Raw genomic sequence first — 20,859 nt, 5'->3', positions numbered from 1 at the left:
CTATTTACTCATTGCGATTTCGCCGTTAAAAGAGGTGTGTTTGCTGTTGTCCTTTGCTGAAGCTTTGAATTGTGTGCCATGTGCGCTTGTCGCCTGAGTGAGTTTTCACAAGACATAGTGTTTGTTGTTTTCCCAGTGTTACTGCGATTCTTCCGTTATCGTTTCTCAGTAAAGTATTATGTTTATCCTTAGTCACTGATTCCTCGTCTGGTCTCTTCTCTGCACCTGGGTCCAACCTCACCACGTCACAAAATGTGCCTAGGTAATGCACATAATGTGTTTGGCAGTCTCTCAGGTTTCACCCAAAGTAAGAGTGATAGTGACATTTATTCGATTTTTCACTATAGCAATCTCAAATCTACCATGATGCATTGCACTCTATTCTCTATCAAAATATAATCATAATTCATATTATTATAACTTTGATTCAATGTAATTCCGCCCTCAACGCCAGAGGATTTAAAAACTCCAATAGGCCTATTTCCTGTCGAATCATGGCTCGTATTATAATCATACAATCATTTTATCCCAAATTGAAGCAAAATATTCTCTGTTTTGTAATAATACTCTATAATATTGTAATAACACTGCAATAATATAATATCGTGATGGTATAATATTGTGTCAGACATTACCTTCATCTCAAAACCAGGCAGGCAGGTGTACAAGACAATATCTCCGTAGCTGTAACTGTCCCCCTCAGTGATGCCATGTGGAAGAAGAGGAGGTTTCTCACAAACTACCAGACCACAGGAGACAGAGGACAGGCCTGGAGACCAGCTACCACCTAGCTACAGTACAACATAAAGAAAGAGTCATGAAATGAATTCATATTCAGTAAACATTTAGCTAAATCACATGAAACGAATGATGTGAATAACCCAGTAGTCAAAATAAAAGGTGATAAAATCGACCAGAGGTAAAGTTCTGACTAGGTTCTGTCTGTTATTTTTCAGTGTTCTGATGATGGACTTTTGGACCAAAACATCAATGCAATTGATGAAAAAAAAAATGTCACCACAATTTTTGTTGTTGACACAGTAGCAGTCTCACTTGGCACTCTGCCAGGTCTGGTCCCTGCAGGATGAACCCCGTTGGGCAGGAGAGGGTGACTACCCCCCCAACCGGGGTGAGGTCCTCCCCCGTGACCATGACGTGGGTGGGGAGGTTGGCAGGGAGCGGGCACGGAGCGGGGCGGCACCTGATGCTTTGTTTAGACCAGGTGCCCTCAGACTGACAGCTCAGAGAGTCAGACTGGCTGGACAGCTCATACCCCTCATCACACCTAGAGAGAGGGGGGTACGAGGGATATTAAATACCATACTATCTACTTCAATAGTGGTACCTCTCTAACACAAAGATTGGACAAATAAGAGACAGAAGTTCACATTCACCTGTATTGTATCTGGCTCCCAAAAGTGAATGTCTCTCCCACCACCTGAGCATGGGGCACAGGAGTTGGAGCTCCACAAGAGACGGGCTCACAGCTGATCCTCACCTCCCCCCACCTGCCTTCCCTACCACAGGTAACATGGGGATAGGACCCCTTCATCTGGTAACCTGGTCTGCACCTGTAGGTGACAGTGTCAGCTGCAGTGGCGCCGCCGCCCTGCTGGACAGCGTGCGGTATTGTAGGCGGAGCGGCCACGCACCTCCCCCGGCCACATACAGGAACACCTGGGCTCCACAACCCACCCTTCTCACACGTTGCCGTTGATGGCCCCAGGATCTTGTAGCCCTCATCACAGTGGAAGGAGATCCGTTCACCGCAGGCGTGGTCGCGCCCCAGCACCACCCCGTATTTTAACATTGGAGGGGTGCAGAGGCAGGGGAGGCACTCTGGTACCGTCCCAACCCAGTGGCCCTGGGCAGAACAGCGGAGGATGGGGTCTCCGACAACCTCGTACCCGTCGAAACACACGTACTCTACGACATCATCGTAGTTGAAGCTGGAGCCATTGAGGAACCCGTGACTGATGTCCTGCGGCGGGTCACAGGCAATGATGTCACAGCGAGGGGCAGGGCCTTCCCCCCAGAGTCCATCCCCGCGACACAACCGTGTGGGGTTGCCGCCACTGAGGCTGTACCCCTCCTCGCACTTGTACCACACCTCATGACCGTAGCCAAAGTCAGAGCCCAAGACTTGACCATTTTGGATGGATGTTGGTCTGCCACAGTTTGCTGGGCGGCATTCAGGTGACCCTTGACTCCATGTGCCATCGGCCTGACACACACTAACAGAGGGGCCTTGTAGGAGCAATCCAGCCCTACAGCTCAGCTCAACCTGTTTGCTAAACGTATATTCCTTCCCCTTCACAGTGACATCACTAGGGACGACTGGAGAGCCACATAAGATAGGCTCACACCACGGCTTCTCACCATCCCACCTAGCGTCTGCCTGACAGGTCCTGGTGTCGCCGCCCTTCAGGTTGAACCCGGAATTACACTCGTAGTGCAACACCCCCAGATACAGGAAGGAATCCACGTGGTTCGAGCCGTTATCAATGTTGCCCGGGTCATCGCAGCTTATAGGTCGGCAGACAGGTGGTACATCGCTCCACTGTCGGCCCGTCACACACTGTCTGACTGACTCTCCCTCTAACTCGTATCCCTGCTCACAGCTGTACTTCACCAGGCTGCCCAGGGTTGTGTCTGTGATGTTCACAGAACCGTGGTCCGGGCTTGACGGCTCCTCACACTCTGCAGGGACACACATCGGAGCCGTCCCATTCCATCCACCATCCTCCAGGCACACCAAGGCCGTAGGGGCTGTAAGTTCGTAGCCCTTGTGGCAGCGGTACACTATCACAGTCCCATGCAGGAAGCGCATATCCATGAGTGAAAATGCCACTGTAGCGCCACCTATAAGCTTGGAGGTTATAGCTGCGTCCCTGCCGGCTAGCTCTGCGTTCGGATCCAAGAGTCTCAAATAGTCGCCGAAGTCGATATGAGGAGGCAGGCCGCAGTCAGAGGGAACACAGACTGGGACAGAACTAGACCAACCAAACTCCTCGCAGGTGAGGTGGTTCTGGCCAACCAATTGGAAGCCGGGGAAACAACTGTAGAAGATGGTGACGCCGAATTTGTGGTCGAGTCCCTCCACGAAGCCGTTGTCTATGGGGTTGGGCGGGGCGCAGTAGATCTGGACACACACAGGTGTTTCTTGATCCCACTGCCCGTTTGCCAGACACTTCAATGTCTCGGGGCCTTGGAGACGGTAACCACGGCGACAGGAGTAGGTGACAGCGTGGCTGAACTGCAGTTTGGTATACGCCACCTTCCCGTTGGGTATCTCTTTGGGGACGGAGCACTCGATTGGTCGACAAGAAGGCACGCCTCCAATCCATAACCCACTTTCACCACAGAGTACTGTAGCGTTGCCTACTAAAGTATAACCAGGTTTACAGCTGTAGAGGGCAGTGCTGAGATACATCAGTCCCTGAACGTCCACTATACCGTTAGCTATCTCTACAGGTTGGGGACACTCCACTGGTATACACTCTGGGACAGGGCTGCTCCAGTGTCCATCCGCCTGGCAGGTCACAGACCCCTCCTTCCTCAGAGTAAACCCGTCCATGCAGGAGTATCTCACCACCGAGCTGAAATAAGACGGGGCCGATAGCGGTGCTGACGATGGGTCGCCAAAGGCCACCTCGGGCGGCGGGCCGCAGAACACCTGCTTGCAGACGGGGAAGGTGTCATTCCACTCCTGAGCGGGGGTGCAGTGGAGGGTCCGGGCACCGTGTAGAACATACCCGTCCTCGCAGGACAGTTCCACAGTTCCGGAGTCAGAGTCTAGACTACGTAGAACCAGGTGGTTCTCCTCTAGGGGTGGCTCTGGACACTGGACCGGGGAGCAGTGCGGACGCCTCGATTTGTCCCACTTGCCGTACTTCAGACACGTCCACACGGCTTCGCCAGCGATCTCGTAGCCCTCGTCGCAGACGTATTCGACCTTGCGGCCCACCTCAAAAACAGAGCCTCGATATTGGCCATGCAGGATGCTGGGCGGGGGGTCGCAGGTCAGGAGGTGGCAGACGGGCGAGTCGCCGTTAGACCACTGACGGTTGGCCTGGCATAGTCGCACCGGACGGCCCGTCAGCCGGTAGCCGGCGTTGCATGCGTATGTCACCTTGCTGTTGAAGAAGAAACGGCCTTTGTTCTGTAGGGTGAAACACAAAGGAAGATGTTTTATTGTACAGCGAGGACACTTTGTTTTGACTGAGATTACGCAAGATCTCTTGCCAGAAGAAATGAGAAGGATATTTTTCTATGATCGAATTAGATGACCAAGAACAGGAACGAGTGGAAACAAAGTGGAAACTCTGAAATTGAACTTTTAGTTGTTTTTACTCAATTAATGGACTTACAAAATGTATAATATTTTTGTTTGTAATGATCACAGTTAATGTTTCTCCTTGAAATGAATTTGAGAGGAGGAACAACGTACCTGGATGAATCCATTTTTGAGGGGCGGGGGGAAGGGGCAAGAGACAGGCTGACAGACAGGTAGGACCCCTCCCCACTCTCCATTGGCCTTACATGTCCTCCTCTTCTCCCCTCGGATCAGGAAACCCTTATCACAACTGTACGCCACCATTGCTCCAAAACTATAGTTGGTTCCACTCACATACCCCCTCTCGATGCCAGATGGTTTGGAGCACCGCACCGGCACGCAGCCCACATCGTATGGCGAGGGCATCCATTTCCCTCCAATCATGCATTTCAGCGTGGCGGTTGTGTTGAGGACGAAACCCTCTTCACATTTGTAGCTGACCTCTGTGTTGCTGGCATACTTGGGCTTATTGGCGGAGTCCAAGATGGCGTGGGGCAGGTCAGTCGGGCGCTGGCAGAAATTGGCAATGCAGTGAGGGTCCTCCTGGCCTTCGGGGGGTGCCCACACTCCCTGGGCGTTGCAGACCACCTTGAAATCAAATAAAATCAAACTTTATTTAACTGCATAAAAAAAATTAACAACAAAATGAACGAGATCCAAACAAATGAAAGGGCAATAAAATAAATGAATAACCTTAGAATTGTTGCCAGCGGTGTAGCCGTCTGTGCAGAAGTAGTTGGCCGTGTCGCCAAAGAGCTGGTGGCCGGCATGGGCAATGGCGTGGTCTATGGAAGGGGGAGGGCCACAGGATCGGGGGACACACTGAGCGGAGGTAGGACTCCATTGGCCAGTTGACAGGCACTCTCTGGTCTCTGGTCCAATCAGAGTGTATCTGTGGAGACAGACAATCAAATGTGGATTAGGACAGGAAGTAATAAATCCAACAAAAAATTAAAGTAAAGATACAAAATGGTATAGCACTACTACCTGTACAACTACACACTGTAACAACTACTTGAACTGTAACTCGCCCGAATTGCTGGCGCATAGAGCCTGGTAACACTGTGCAACAAAGTGGGACTTGAAAAGGGTGTGGTTAAAATTGAGTCGGGAGAGGGAGGGAGCGAGCATGCCACCATTTTTTGGGAAGCCCAATAAATTCTGAGTTCGGGCATATAAAGTTTATATGTGAAAACTATTTCTAAGATGCAATGTACGGGGGAGGGCTATGCTAATAGCCTGAGAGATCAGCCAATTAAAATCAGCGGTTGTTTCGTCCGCTTCTGCCATAGACTTCCAGTCAAGTCCCGCTCTGAGGCGCTGTGAAACCAGACGGTTCAACAGGGACGAAATTACTTGAACTGTGACTTTAATGGTGATGATGCTAACACTGAGGTAGTCGTGTTCAGCCAGGTCTTACAACACTTGAGAAGTGTTGCCTGGAATATACAAGGCCTCAATTAAGTCAACAGACTAACTTGTATCCTAATGGAATATGGTTGACTGTACATTATTTACCCTTCTTTGCAGACATAGTGCACCTTGCTGCCCAGGGCGTGGTCGTCCCCGATGGTCGCGGCGTCTCGGAGGGCAGGAGGGTCTCCACAGTGGATGCTGGCACACAAAGGAGCAGGGCTGCTCCACTCTCCTGACGCCTCACACACCACCTCCTCAGAGCCCTGCAATCTTAACACATGCACACATTTTACACACAATATATCTATACTCATACACACACACACAATCTGTCACACTCGCAACACTTTCAAGCAGTATGCGCAGCAACAGTAGTCAGTTGCTTTCTATCACATATTTACTAGCTACCACTTTCAAATGTCTTATTCTTTTCAATGGATAAGGATCTTATCTTTTTATGACACCTTCATGAACCTTTATAAGACCCATAATACCAGGAACTGCTGATCTAGGATCAGTTTCACCTTTTATATTATGATGAATAGGATTATGTGGGCAGTTGGAGACCTGATCCTCAAATCAAATCAAATCAAATTTTATTTGTCACATACACATGGTTAGCAGATGTTAATGCGAGTGTAGCGAAATGCTTGTGCTTCTAGTTCCGACAATGCAGTAATAACCAACACGTAATCTAACTAACAATTCCAAAACTACTGTCTTATACACAGTGTAAGGGGATAAAGAATATGTACATAAAGATATATGAATGAGTGATCGTACAGAGCAGCATAGGCAAGATACAGTAGATGGTATTGAGTACAGTATATACATATGAGATGAGTATGTAAACAAAGTGGCATAGTTAAAGTGGCTAGTGATACATGTATTACATAAGGATGCAGTCGATGATATAGAGTACAGTATATACGTATGCATATGAGATGAATAATGTAGGGTATGTAACATTATATTAGGTAGCATTTTTTAAAGTGGCTAGTGATATATTTTACATAATTTCCCATCAATTCCCATTATTAAAGTGGCTGGAGTTGAGTCAGTGTCAGTGTGTTGGCAGCAGCCACTCAATGTTAGTGGTGGCTGTTTAACAGTCTGATGGCCTTGAGATAGAAGCTGTTTTTCAGTCTCTCGGTCCCAGCTTTGATGCACCTGTACTGACCTCGCCTTCTGGATGATAGCGGGGTGAACAGGCAGTGGCTCGGGTGGTTGTTGTCCTTGATGATCTTTATGGCCTTCCTGTAACATCGGGTGGTGTAGGTGTCCTGGAGGGCAGGTAGTTTGCCCCCGGTGATGCGTTGTGCAGACCTCACTACCCTCTGGAGAGCCTTACGGTTGTGGGCGGAGCAGTTTCCGTACCAGGCGGTGATACAGCCCGCCAGGATGCTCTTGATTGTGCATCTGTAGAAGTTTGTGAGTGCTTTTGGTGACAAGCCAAATTTCTTCAGCCTCCTGAGGTTGAAGAGGCGCTGCTGCGCCTTCTTCACGATGCTGTCTGTGTGAGTGGACCAATTCAGTTTGTCTGTGATGTGTATGCCGAGGAACTTAAAACTTACTACCCTCTCCACTACTGTTCCATCGATGTGGATAGGGGGGTATTCCCTCTGCTGTTTCCTGAAGTCCACAATCATCTCCTTAGTTTTGTTGACGTTGAGTGTGAGGTTATTTTCCTGACACCACACTCCGAGGGCCCTCACCTCCTCCCTGTAGGCCGTCTCGTTGTTGTTGGTAATCAAGCCTACCACTGTTGTGTCGTCTGCAAACTTGATGATTGAGTTGGAGGCGTGCGTGGCCACGCAGTCGTGGGTGAACAGGGAGTACAGGAGAGGGCTCAGAACGCACCCTTGTGGGGCCCCAGTGTTGAGGATCAGCGGGGTGGAGATGTTGTTGCCTACCCTCACCACCTGGGGGCGGCCCGTCAGGAAGTCCAGTACCCAGTTGCACAGGGCGGGGTCGAGACCCAGGGTCTCGAGCTTGATGACGAGCTTGGAGGGTACTATGGTGTTGAATGCCGAGCTGTAGTCGATGAACAGCATTCTCACATAGGTATTCCTCTTGTCCAGATGGGTTAGGGCAGTGTGCAGTGTGGTTGAGATTACATCGTCTGTGGACCTATTTGGGCGGTAAGCAAATTGGAGTGGGTCTAGGGTGTCAGGTAGGGTGGAGGTGATATGTTCCTTGACTAGTCTCTCAAAGCACTTCATGATGACGGAAGTGAGTGCTACGGGGCGGTAGACGTTTAGCTCAGGTACCTTAGCTTTCTTGGGAACAGGAACAATGGTGGCCCTCTTGAAGCATGTGGGAACAGCAGACTGGTATAGGGATTGATTGAATATGTCTGTAAACACACCGGCCAGCTGGTCTGCGCATGCTCTGAGGGCGCGGCTGGGGATGCCCTTTGGGCCTGCAGCCTTGCGAGGGTTAACACATTTAAATGTTTTACTCACCTCGGCTGCAGTGAAGGAGAGACCGCATGTTTTCGTTGCAGGCCGTGTCAGTGGAACTGTATTGTCCTCAAAGCGGGCAAAAAAGTTATTTAGTCTGCCTAGGAGCAAGACATCCTGGACCGTGACTGGGCTGGTTTTCTTCTTATAGTCCGTGATTGACTGTAGACCCTGCCACATACCTCTTGTGTCTGAGCCGTTGAATTGAGATTCTACTTTGTCTCTATACTGACGCTTAGCTTGTTTGATAGCCTTGTGGAGGGAATAGCTGCACTGTTTGTATTCGGTCATGTTACCAGTCACCTTATCCTGATTAAAAGCAGTGGTTCGTGCTTTCAGTTTCACGCGAATGCTGCCATCAATCCACAGTTTCTGGTTAGGGAATGTTTTAATCGTTACTATGGGAACGACATCTTCAACACACGTTCTAATGAATTCGCACACCGAATCAGCGTATTCGTCAATGTTGTTATCTGACGCAATACGAAACATATCCCAGTCCACGTGATGGAAGCAGTCTTGGAGTGTGGAATCAGCTTGGTCGGACCAGCGTTGGACAGATCTCAGCGTGGGAGCTTCTTGTTTTAGTTTCTGTCTGTAGGCAGGGATCAACAAAATGGATTCGTGGTCAACTTTTCCGAAAGGAGGGCGGGGCAGGGCCTTATATGCGTCGCGGAAGTTAGAGTAACAATGATCCAAGGTTTTTCCAGCCCTGGTTGCGCAATCGATATGCTGATACAATTTAGGGAGTCTTGTTTTCAGATTAGCCTTGTTAAAATCCCCAGCTACAATGAATGCAGCCTCAGAGTGTATGGATTCCAGTTTGCAAAGAGTCAAATAAAGTTTGTTCAGAGCCATCGATGTGTCTGCTTGGGGGGGAATATATACGGCTGTGATTATAATCGAAGAGAATTCTCTTGGTAGATAATGCGGTCGACATTTGTTTGTGAGGAATTCTAAATCAGGTGAACAGAAGGATTTATGTTCCTGTATGTTTCTTTGATCACACCACGTCTCGTTAGCCATAAGGCATACGCGATGTGTGGAGAAACCCGCTGGCTGCACCCCCTCCGATAGCGTCTCTCCAGTGAGCCATGTTTACGTGAAGCAAAGAACGTTACAGTCTCTGATGTCCCTCTGGAATGCTACCCTTCCTCGGATTTCATCAACCTTGTTGTCAAGAGACTGGACATTGGCGAGAAGAATGCTAGGGAGTGGTGCACGATGTGCCCGTCTCCGGAGTCTGACCAGAAGACCGCCTCGTTTCCCTCTTTTACGGAGTCGTTTTTTTTTGGGGTCGCCGGCTGGGATCCATTCCGTTGTCCTGGTTGAAAGGCAGAACACAGGATCCGCGTCGCGAAAATCATATTCTTGGTCGTACTGATGGTGAGTTGACGCTGATCGTATATTCAGATCAGCACTCCCACTCGGAGACGCTATGTGGATATAAGACCAGAAATGATAACCCAGGACAGACTTCATCCTTACCTGTATCCCTCTGCACAGGTGTAGAGCACTGTGGACAGGTAAGTTGTCCCTTTGAGGGTGACATCTGAATTGTCTACGCGTGGAGGGTCCCCACAGGTGACTCGTTGACAGGCAGGGGGCGCTCTGCTCCACTTCAGACTGCCCTGACACCGCATATCATAGGGGTCACCTGGGACGAACCCCGTAACACAGCTGAAGTGGACCAGAGGGAAATAAATACATTCATAATGGGAGAATACAGGAGACATGGCAATGTGTTTGGTTGTTGATATCTTTACAGTAAGTAACACATACAGTATCTTAATGGGAGAGAGAGAATAGAGAACAGAATATATCACTGCAGCATTATCTCAACGCAACAGCACATCCGCATTGTTGTTTCAGCTAAACGGCTGACGGTGGTACCTGAAAGTCACCTTGCTTCCAAACGTGAAGTTGGTCCCCATCATCACAGCGTTCTCTGGGACAGAGGGCCGTCCACAGGAGAGGGCTGGGGAACAAGACAAGACCGCGGGGGCTGATCAGTTCTAGGAATGGTCCATTTACAAAAATAAACTGCTTATATGAAAGTTCTTCGGTAAATAATGTTTCATCATGTTATGTTGTTCTATAGTATAATGTCCTATTAGGTTATGAAACTTTCAACCAAGACTTCAGTTCACCTGCCAGTTTCCTCATATTTCAATGGGGTCTAAGAAACGGTTGATTACTTTTTGACAAACAACTTATATACAGTATGTCATATTTCCCACCTGTTGGAATCAGAGGACACACAGGTACAGTATAACATCCTGGTACTGAAACCCTGGTTCTCTGTATAATATCCATGGTACCCAGTGCCTATGTGGTGTGACCAGGCAGGCCAGACCAGACTTGTCCTATACCGATCTGGTTCCCCTGGCTTTCACAAGACTATGTGACCCAGAGACAGTGTGAGTTAGGGTTAGGCCCAGAAACAGTGTGGGTTAGGGTTAGATCCAGTGGCCCGGTTCAGAGGGAGATCTGAGATTAACAAAGGATCGATGGGCATAATCAGGATAATTGTGTTATTTATAATGTTGTTGACTAAGTACCTCATTGAATGTGGTGGCTGTACCCTCTGGATATGAGGGTAGTGTTAGATTACTCAAATGGAAATGGACTGTCATGAAACTGGGTATTTCTGGATACATTATCATACTGTACATAATGTTGTATTGAGACAAGGTAGGTTTGGTACAGAAGATAACCCTTCCAAGTCCATATTATGGCAAGAACAGCTCAAAGAGAAAAGCAAAGAGAAACAACAGTCCATCATTACATCAGTTAGTCCAGAAAATGTCATAACTTTGACCCAGAGTTACCTCTGCCGCAGAGGATAAGTTCATTAGAGTTACCAGCCTCAGAAATTGCAGCCCAAATAAATGCTTCATAAAGTTCCAAGTAACAGACACATCTCAGCATCAACTGTTCAGAGGAGACTGCATGAATCATGCCTTCATGGTCGAATTGCTGCAAAGAAACCACTACTAAAGGACACCAATAAGAAGAAGAGACTTGCTTGGGCCAAGAAACACGCGCAATGCACATTAGACCCTTGAAATCTGTCCTTTGGTCTGATGAGTCCAAATTTGAGATTTTTGGTTTCAACCAAAAAGAGATGCAGAGTAGGTGAATCGGTGATCACTACATGTGTGGTTCCCACGTGAAGCATAGAGGAGGAGCTGTGATGGTGTGGGTGTGCTTTGCTGGTAACACTGTCTGTGATTTATTTAGAATTCAAGGCACACTTAACCAGTATGGCTAACACAACATTCTTCAGCGGTACGCCAACACATTTGGTTTGCGCTTAGTGGGACTATCCTTTGTTTTTCAACAGGACAATGACCCAGCACACCTCCAGACTGTGTAAGGGCTATTTGACCAATAAGTAGAGTGCTGCATCAGATGACCTGGCCTCCACAATCACCTGACCTCAACCCTATTGAGATGGTTTGTGAAGGAAAAACAGCCAACAAGTGCTCAGCATATGTGGGAACATATGTGGGAAATCATTCTGGGTGAAGCTGGTTGAGAGAATGCCAAGAGAATTTAAAATATAACATATATTTTGATGTGTTTAACACTTTTTTGGTTACTACATGATTCCATATGTGTTATTTCATAGTTTTGATGTCTTCACTATTATTGTACAATGTAGAAAATAGTAAAAAAATACTGAAAAATACAGAAAAACCCTTGAATGAGTAGGTGTGTCCAAACTGTTGACTGGTACTGTATGTTGATGTTTTCTGTACCTCTACAATATGGAAAAACACCATTCCAGCTTCCTGTCTCCAGGCATTGGACATGCGATGAGCCAATCAGTTCGTAACCCTCCTTGCAGCTGAACACAACCTCACTTCCCATCAAGAAGTTACTGCCGTCCCGGTAACCGAACTCTGGTGCCCCCGGGTTCTCACACTTTACTGGCTCTAGATTGATAACATAAATACAGAGAAAAAAAACTACAAAGGTTTGGTACTGTAGCTACATACTGCACCTTGAAGCGCCAAAAGATATTCATGAATTCAAACATTTTGGTAAACTCTAGTTGTTTGATGATAAGGCATGAGAGGCATTGCTATACATTGATAAGGGGTTTTGTAGCTTGTGGTATAACTAAGAAGTGTCATTGCTGAGGCCCTGAGATTTTCCTGACCACAGGACCTGACCGGGGGAAACCTTGGGCTCAGGTGGTATGGTCCGGGCCTGCAGTATGCTACAGTACGTGTGTGTGTGTGTTTGTGTGTGTGTTACCTGTGCAGTTCTTCCCATCTCCGGTGTAGGGGTGGATACAGGTGCAGGTATAAGAGCCGTCTGTGTTCTGACAGCTGGCGTGTTCATCGCAGTCTGAGCCCAAAGCACACTCATCCACATCTGTATGGACACATAGCATTATTACACACTGCAGTGGTTGAAAACATGTATTTATTGACATACACTAAATACGGTAGTTATACAAAACATTAGGAACATCTTTCCATGACATACACTACTATTACAAAGTTTGGGGTCACTTAGAAATGTCCTTGTTTTTGAAAGAAAAGCACATTTTTTTGTCCATTAAAATAACATCAAATCGATCAGAAATACAGTGTAGACATTGTTAATGACCATTGTAGCTGGGAATGGCAGATTTATAAAAATACATTTTAATATCTACAAGTACATTAGAGCGCCTAGTTGGAGAAACATGCGCCTCACAAGTCCTCAACTGGCAGCATCATTAAATAGTACCCGCAAAACACCAGTCTCAACGTCAACAGTGAAGAGGCTCTTCAGGGATGTTGCCCTTCTAGGCAGAGTTCCTCTGTCCAGTGTCTGTGTTCTTTTGCCCATCTTAATCTTTTATTCTTATTGGCCAGTCTGAGATATGGCTTTTTCTTTGCAACTCTGCCTAGAAGGCCAGCATCCCGGAGTCACCTCTTCACTGTTGACGCTGAGACTGGTGTTTTGTGGGTACTATTTAATGAAGCTGCCAGTTGCTGACTTGTGAGGCATCTGTTTCTCAAACTAGACACTCTAATGTACTTGTCCTCTTGCTCAGTTGTGCACCGGGGCCTCCCACTCCTCTTTCTATTCTGGATAGAGCCAGTTTGCTTTGTTCTGTGAAGGGAGTAGTACACAGAGTTGTACGAGATCTTCTGTTTTTTAGCACTTTCTCGCATGGAATGGCCTTCATTTCTCAGAACAAGAATAGACTGACGAGTTTCAGAAGAAAGTTATTTATTTCTAGCCATTTGGAGCCTGTAATCCGACCCACAAATGCTGATGCTCCAGATACTCAACTAGTCTAAAGAAGGTCAGTTTTATTGCTTCTTTAATCAGTACAACAGTTTTCAGCTGTGCTAACATAATTGCAAAAGGGTTTTCTAATGATCAATTGACCTTTTAAAATGATACACTTGGATTAGCTAACATAACATGCCATTGGAACACAGGAGTGATGGATGCTAATAATGGGCCTCTACGCCTATGTAGATATTCCATTCAAATCTGCTGTTTCCAGATACAATAGTAATTCACAACATTAATAATGACTACACTGTATTTCTGATTAATTTGATGTTATTTTAATGGACAACACATTTGCTTTTCTATCAAAAACAAGGACATTTTTAAGGGACCCCAAACTTTTGAACGGTAGTGTACACTGACCAGGTGAATCCAGGTGAAAGCTATGAACCCTTATAGAGGTCACTTGTTATATCCACTTCAATCAGTGTAGATGAAGGGGTCGAACACAGGTTAAAGAAGCATTTTTAAGCCTTGAGACAACTGAGACATGGAGGGTGAATGGGCAAGACAAAAGATTTCAGTGCCTATGAACGGGGTATGGTAGTAGGTGCCACGTGCAACGGTTTGAGTACGTCAAGAACTGTAACGCTGCTGGGTTTTTCACACTCAACAGTTTTCTGTGTGTATCAAGAATGGTCCACCACCCAAAAAGACAGCCAGTCAACTTGACACAACCGTGGGAAGTGTTGGAGTCAACACGGGTCAGCATCCCTGTGGAACTCTTTCGACACCTTGTGGAGTCCATGCTCCGACAAATTGAGGCAAACGAATTGAGACAGTTCATCATGCATATTCATCCAGTGTCTGAGTTTCAGTCTTACCCAGGCAGGCTGGTGGGTTTCCTCCCCACTTCCCACTGTTGGTACAGAGAACCTTGGCATCCCCCAGCAGGTAGAAGCCAGGGTTACACTGGTACACCACAGTGCTGCCTGCGTGGTAGTCGGAACCCTGGAATAGACCATGCTCCAGGGGCCGAGGGGGACCACACGTCACTCCTATGCAGGTAAACAGGTAAATATACACAGGTTAGGTTTTGTGAATGTGTTCAATGGCTATGTATCTACTATGGTTACGATAACGAAGATGGTAGGTATTAACCCATATGTCACTCCTATAGATAGACAGTACACAGGTCATGATTTTATGATTTTTATTAGGATCCCCATTAGCCGACGCCAATGGCGACAGCAAGTCTTCCTGGGGCCCGACACATAAAGAGAAAGACATTACAGACAAAAAGACTTTACAGTTTACATACATTTAAAACATGAACATAGACATTACAGACACATATATATATCAAATAAAAACAACCACAACTAAAGACACACAAATGAACACAAATAAAAACATAAAAACAAACAATAGAACTAAAGAATAATTGTGTGTGTGTGTGTGTGTGTGTGTGTGTGTGTGTGTGTGTGTGTGTGTGTGTGTGTGTGTGTGTGTGTGTGTGTGTGTGTGTGTGTGTGTGTGTGTGTGTGTGTGTGTGTGTGTGTGTGTGTGTGTGTGTGTGTGTGTGTGTGTGCATCTATCAGTTACACATGCGCCGTGAGGTGCGCCGTGAGGTGTTGCTTTATTTTGTATTTTTTTAAACAAGATTTGCTGTTCACTGCTGCTATATGAAATGGAAGGGAGTTCAATGCAATCATGGCTCTATATAATACTGTAAGCTTTCTTGAATTTGTTCTGGACCTGGGGACTGTGAAGAGACCCCTGGTGGCATGTCTGGTGGGGTAAGTATGTCTGTCAGAGCGATATGTAAGTTGATTATACAGACAATTTGGACATTTTAAACACGTTAATATTTCCCACCAACAACAAAAAAACAATTTATGCAGTCAATCTCTCTTCTACTTTGAGCTAAGAGAGACCGACATGCACACGGTTGACATTAGCCATCTGTGTACATTGAAGGGAAAGATGTGCTGTTCTGGGCCAGCTGCAGATTTTCTAGGTCTTTCTTTGCAACACTTTACTATATCACCGGGCAGTAGTCAAGAATAGATCAAAACTAGAGCCTGCAGGACTTGTTTGGTCGATTATGGTGTAAAGAAAGCTGAGCATCTCTTTATCACAAACAGACCTCTCCACATCTTTACAATAATTGAATCAATATGCTTTGGCCATGATCATTTACTGTCTAAGGTGACACCAAGAATATTAATTTCCTCTACTTGCTCAACAGACACACCATTCTTTACCAGATTCAGCTGAAGTCTCGAACTTAGGGATTGATTTGTGCCAAATACAATGCTCTTAGTTTTAGAGATGTTCAGGACTAGCTTATTACTAGCCACCCATTCCAAAACGGACTGCAACTCTTTGTTTAGCGTCTATGGACAGATACAGTATCTCTCAGCCCATGATATAGTAGAAGATGTAAAGCATATCATTTTTTTCCACTAACAGATTATGGTCAATAACATCAAAGGCTGCACTACAGTCTAACAGTACAGCTCCCACAATCTTCTTACCATCAATTTATTTTAGCCAATCATCAGTTATTTGTGTCAGCACAGTGCATGTTGAGTGCCCTTCTCTATAAGACTGCTGAAAGTCTGGTGTTACATTGTTCAAAGAAAAAAAACATTGTATCCGGTCAAACACCATTTTCCCCCCCCAACGGTTTGCTAAGAGCCGGCAGCAAGCTGATTGGTCGGCTGTTAGAACCAGTAAAGGGTGCTTTACCATTCTTGGTAAATCCTCCAGGTCTGAGGACAAACAATTTTGCCGAGGCTCAGATGAAAGATATGACAAACAGGAGTGGCAATATAGTCTGCTACCATCCTCAGTAGCTTCCTATCTCATTTGTCAACACCAGGTGGTTTCTCATTATCGATGGACAACAATCATTTGTCAGCCCCTTTGACACTAACTTCATAGAATTCAAAATGACAATGTTTTTCTTTCATTATTGGGCATTTTATACATTAATATGATAGCTCACCGTTTGTTGTTCGGCATTTCATGTCTGAGTTTGCCCGCTTTGCCATTGAAATATGAATTTAAATAATTGGCAGATAGGCTCAATGGTTTTGGTGTGTGAATGCTTTCTGGTGGTTATCCTCTACTACTGAGGTCATGCTTATGTATTTAGCTGACTCAAATGCAAACTCTGCGTTCTAATGCTTCTGTCTGTGTGTGTGTATGCGCGTGCGTGCTTGCCTGCGTGAGTGCATGTACGCACGCATGCGCGCGTGTGTGTCGAGGTGCATGGATGCATGTATGTGTGAATATAGTGTTAGGGTCTGTGTATGTCGAACTAATGGTCCCTCACGTTCACAGCGGGGCAGGGCGTGACTCCACTCTCCCTTGTTCTGACACTGAAGCAGCGGCTCCCCCACCAGGTAGAAGCCGGGATCACAGAACAGCTGCGTCTGAGAGCCGGGGCTGACAGCTGGACTGGACGCACGCAGGTGAGGCACAGCGTTCTCTAGCAGGGGGCAGTCTGACACACAAACAAACGCCATTGAGGAGGATGAACGGAGAGAGTTAGCGTTTCCGCTAGACACGTGTTAGCCAGAGTAAGCTGATCCTAGATCTGTCCCTCACCAGCACAGAATATGCAGTCGGGGTTGGTCTTGACTCTCCCCACCAATCCATTGAGGAAGTCCGGCCACGCCAGGACGTTGCCTCTGATGTTGTTCCCCGGGCAGGTGTTGGCTAGTATTTTGATCTATGGACCCAGAGAAATATGGAGGTCACTTTATGCGACAGAAGTTTTTTTTGTATATGTTACACAGACATTTCAAACATTTGCCACCCAGAGATGCTAGTTTATGTACTGTAGTTAGTTATGTAGCCTGGACAACAGCCTTGAGACTACTATTTTGTGTGTCCAACACGGTTAGCGTGGCAATGAAAAACAAGTTGTTCTAAAGCAGAAACAGACTTAGTAACTAAGCTGGTCGTTATGTTTAGATGGTGATATACTAGCTACAGTTCTAATATGTGAGTCTGTAGTTCAGGTTGTAGAGCAGTAGCTTGGACAGTTGGATTTGTGCGTCAGTGGGATTTACTTGCTGTGGGTCGAGAACACGGTCCCAGATGTGGAGCTGGCTGAGGGACCCGACGAAGGACTCCACGGGGTTGAAGCCCTCGCCCCTCTGGTCCTGGTCCTGGCCCAGAACCAACGCCCCTCCACCTGGAGGGTAGAGGTCAAGGGTCAAAGGTTAACCACCTCTCTTGCTTTCTTCGGGTTCTGTGAAATGTGCCTTGGAAACGTAACCTCACGGCTATTATTTCATTAAGACCTGCAAAATAGCATCATTCTACTTTTTGATATGCTAAACTGTGCCTCACTTAGAAACTGTAAGCAGGCTACCAGGACATAAGGACACAATAAGCAGACACAAGATCAGGCTAAGGCACTACTGAAAATAGCACTACACCTGGGATGGTTAGCTGTGGTGCTATGATGAGATATAGATTGACAATGAACTGCTACTTTATTTTGAGCAAGCGCTACACTTGGGATGTAGGAAACTACAATATATGCATGGAATACGGTGCATCATGACACTACGACACTAAGACCACAGCTATGAGCAGGCTGAGGATAGCACTACACCTGGGATGGTGGTGCCCACTGACAGGCCTTTCCCTCCGTCCGAGGGGTTGCCATTGATATAGACCCTCCAGTCCCCGTCCCAGCTACGCCATGACACGCCGATGTGGTGCCACTGACCCGTGTTGACCGCCGGGCAGTCTGTGATACGCTCCTTACCGTTGACGTACAGGACCCACCTGGGGAAAAGGGAGGGAGAGAGAGAGAGAGAGAGAGGTGGAGGCAGGGGGAGGCAGCAGAGAAAATACAGAAAATAATATTGTTTTGTATTGTGTTTTGTGAGGACCACAAGAATAGTATAGCTGTGGCTAGTGTCTTATGACAGCCGTAACATTTATGGGAAAGGGAAAGTTGTGTGTGTGTCTGTGTGGATGTGTATGTGTCTGTGTGTGTGCGTGGCAGCACTGACCCATTGTAGTCTATGAGCAGGAAGGCGTTGTCACTTCCCTCCACGGCGTAGGATATGGGCGTGCCGTAGTTGGTGGTGTCCGAAGACCTCATCCAGAAAGTACACGTGATCTCCGTCAGTGCCGGCATCATGCCGTCCATCATCACGTAACCATGGATACCTGACACCTCGAAGTCCAGGTTGAAGGATGTTGACATCTCTGAAGGAGAGAAAATGTTAAGGCCGGAAATTAAGATTATTACAAAAAAGGTTTTATAAGTAAATAAATAGAGCAGTTTCTGAGTCATTAAGGTTAGAAGGAGAGAAAAATGGTGAGAGAGAGAGAAATGGTTGACTACGAAAATGCATTTTGAAGTTGATATTGATCCATTTACCTTTCTCCTTTCTGAAAACAGGAAAGCTCTCATTATGATAGCCCTGTGTGAAACTAAATAGTGGTTTCACGACGTGAACATAGCACCCTGTTCCCTACATAGTACACTATAAAGACTAAAGAATAGGGTGCCATTTCTGACCCAGCCAAAGTTTTACTTCCATAAATGTTATTCTTTGAGACTGTGGTAAAATCGTAATACACACAAACTCCTCCACATCCTCTCTCTCTCTCTCTCTCTCTCTCTCTCTCACAATACACAAAACTCCTCCACATCCTCTCTCTCTCTCTCTCTCTCTCTCTCTCCTCTCTCTCTCTCTCTCTCTCTCTCTCTCCTCTCTCTCTCTCTCTCTCTCTCTCTCTCTCTCTCTCTCTCTCTCTCTCTCTCTCTCCCTCTCTCTCTCCCCTCTCTCTCTCTCTCTCTCTCTCTCTCTCTCTCTCTCTCTCTCTCTCTCTCTCTCTCTCTCTCTCTCTCTCTCTCTCTCTCTCTCTCTCTCTCTCTCTCCATGGCATCTATACCTGTCTCACACCTGGTTCCGTTGAACCCAGGAGGGCAGCGGCAGGTGTAGGAGCCCAGTCCGTCCACACATGTGGCCCCGTTGATACAGGGGTTAGCTTGACACTCATCCACATCTACCTGACACAGCCTGCCCCGGTAGCCCTCCACACACTGGCACCTGGACACAGAAAGAGACCAGAACGTCATATATACCTGTGCAATACATTATGCGCATCAAACGCGATATTTAACCAATTTCATCCTCATGTGTCATATTTGATTTAAAAAATTTGAGATGCTGTCCCATGCACGCTAGTCTTCACTATCTTTCACTATTAAAAGCTCAACAAATTGTCTAGATTTAAATATTTGTTTATCCAAAAAAACATCAACATGCAGATGAGTATGTTGGTAGGTGAAGTAAGATATGGCAACTTGGTTGACAGCAGTCAGTCACATTTTATTATATTTTGGATATAACCTTTATTCAACCAGGAAGCCCCGAGGGTCCGTAGACCACCTTCCGCAAAGGGTTTTTATTACCTGAAGTTGTTGACGGCATCCCGACATGTCCCTCCGTTCTGACAGGGGGCGCTGTTACACTCGTCCACGTTGACCTCACAACGGTCCCCGGAGTAGCCTGGGAGGCAGGTGCAGGAGTAACCCCCCTCCAGGTCGTCACACACACCCCCGTTCAGACACGGGCTGGACTGACACTCGTCTATCTCCAGCTCACAATGAGAACCTAGAGGAAGATCATGTTGTTGGATTCAATTGCATTGTCGGCATTGAACGTTTGCTGCATAAACTGTAGCTGGCTTTTCATTGATGTTGCAAACAAATGTGGTTTTGCTGGCTTTGCCTTTGCTGTAGTTGCATGAAATGTGGCCGTTGATCATTATGAATGAAGGTAACTGACGTGCCCAAGGGGTCTGGTAAAGAGGTAGAGGGATCCCACCTGTGAAGCCATCAGCACAGCTGCAGGTGTACTGGTTGACCTCGTCCACACACACTCCTTCATTCAAACAGGGGGAGGAGCTACACTCGTTCACCTCCGCCTCACACAGAGAACCTAGGACAGAGAAACGACATTAGCAAAAAGAAACGACAGTCCGTCGTCAGGTCGGTTACAAATGACCAGCACTAAATGCCTAGGTGACAGTCTGCTTCTGCCTTAGCCAGGTCCTATGTCGTAGTCATGTTTGGCAAGGACTGATAGGACTGACGTTTCTACAGAAAACAGACGGGTACCCAGGCTACTAAATGTCTAGGAGAGACAAGAAAATTCAAAGGGAATGAAGTGGAAGGGACTGGAAACTGGGTACAAGACATTCATGATGTCCCCATACCTACAAAGCCCGGTCTGCACTGGCAGAGGAAGTCTCCCATGCCGTCCTTACACAGACCCCCATTCTGACACGGTGCCGAGTCACACTCGTCTATGTCACTCTCACACTTCGCCCCTGCAGGTAGAAATACATTTTCAC

General features: G+C 46.8%; 1 protein-coding gene across 5 annotated transcripts in view; it reads right to left on the bottom strand.

Moving 5' to 3' along the window:
• Positions 1-20,859, bottom strand: part of svep1 (sushi, von Willebrand factor type A, EGF and pentraxin domain containing 1) — a 139,517-nt gene that overhangs the window by 20,928 nt on the left and 97,730 nt on the right. For 4 of the 5 annotated variants that reach the window (XM_052459803.1, XM_052459805.1, XM_052459806.1 and 1 more), the window contains 20 exons: positions 20,722-20,835; positions 20,331-20,444; positions 19,916-20,117; positions 19,393-19,550; positions 18,501-18,699; positions 18,095-18,270; positions 17,544-17,668; positions 17,077-17,200; positions 16,802-16,972; positions 14,343-14,516; positions 12,481-12,600; positions 11,979-12,188; positions 10,108-10,192; positions 9,703-9,894; positions 5,855-6,022; positions 5,030-5,228; positions 4,451-4,924; positions 1,395-4,162; positions 1,054-1,285; positions 636-791 (listed from right to left, as the gene is read on the bottom strand). In XM_052459803.1, the coding sequence (XP_052315763.1) occupies positions 636-791; positions 1,054-1,285; positions 1,395-4,162; positions 4,451-4,924; positions 5,030-5,228; positions 5,855-6,022; positions 9,703-9,894; positions 10,108-10,192; positions 11,979-12,188; positions 12,481-12,600; positions 14,343-14,516; positions 16,802-16,972; positions 17,077-17,200; positions 17,544-17,668; positions 18,095-18,270; positions 18,501-18,699; positions 19,393-19,550; positions 19,916-20,117; positions 20,331-20,444; positions 20,722-20,835 (6,161 nt within the window). The remainder of the gene's footprint in view (positions 1-635; positions 792-1,053; positions 1,286-1,394; positions 4,163-4,450; positions 4,925-5,029; positions 5,229-5,854; positions 6,023-9,702; positions 9,895-10,107; positions 10,193-11,978; positions 12,189-12,480; positions 12,601-14,342; positions 14,517-16,801; positions 16,973-17,076; positions 17,201-17,543; positions 17,669-18,094; positions 18,271-18,500; positions 18,700-19,392; positions 19,551-19,915; positions 20,118-20,330; positions 20,445-20,721; positions 20,836-20,859) is intronic. The other variant, XM_052459804.1, reaches the window with a different exon arrangement.

The sequence above is a fragment of the Oncorhynchus keta genome, chromosome 13 (assembly GCF_023373465.1).
Source record: "Oncorhynchus keta strain PuntledgeMale-10-30-2019 chromosome 13, Oket_V2, whole genome shotgun sequence".
In the NCBI taxonomy this organism is placed as follows: Eukaryota; Metazoa; Chordata; class Actinopteri; order Salmoniformes; family Salmonidae; genus Oncorhynchus; species Oncorhynchus keta.
Note: the sequence above shows the minus strand (reverse complement) of the source record. Positions and strands in the feature narration are given on the sequence as shown.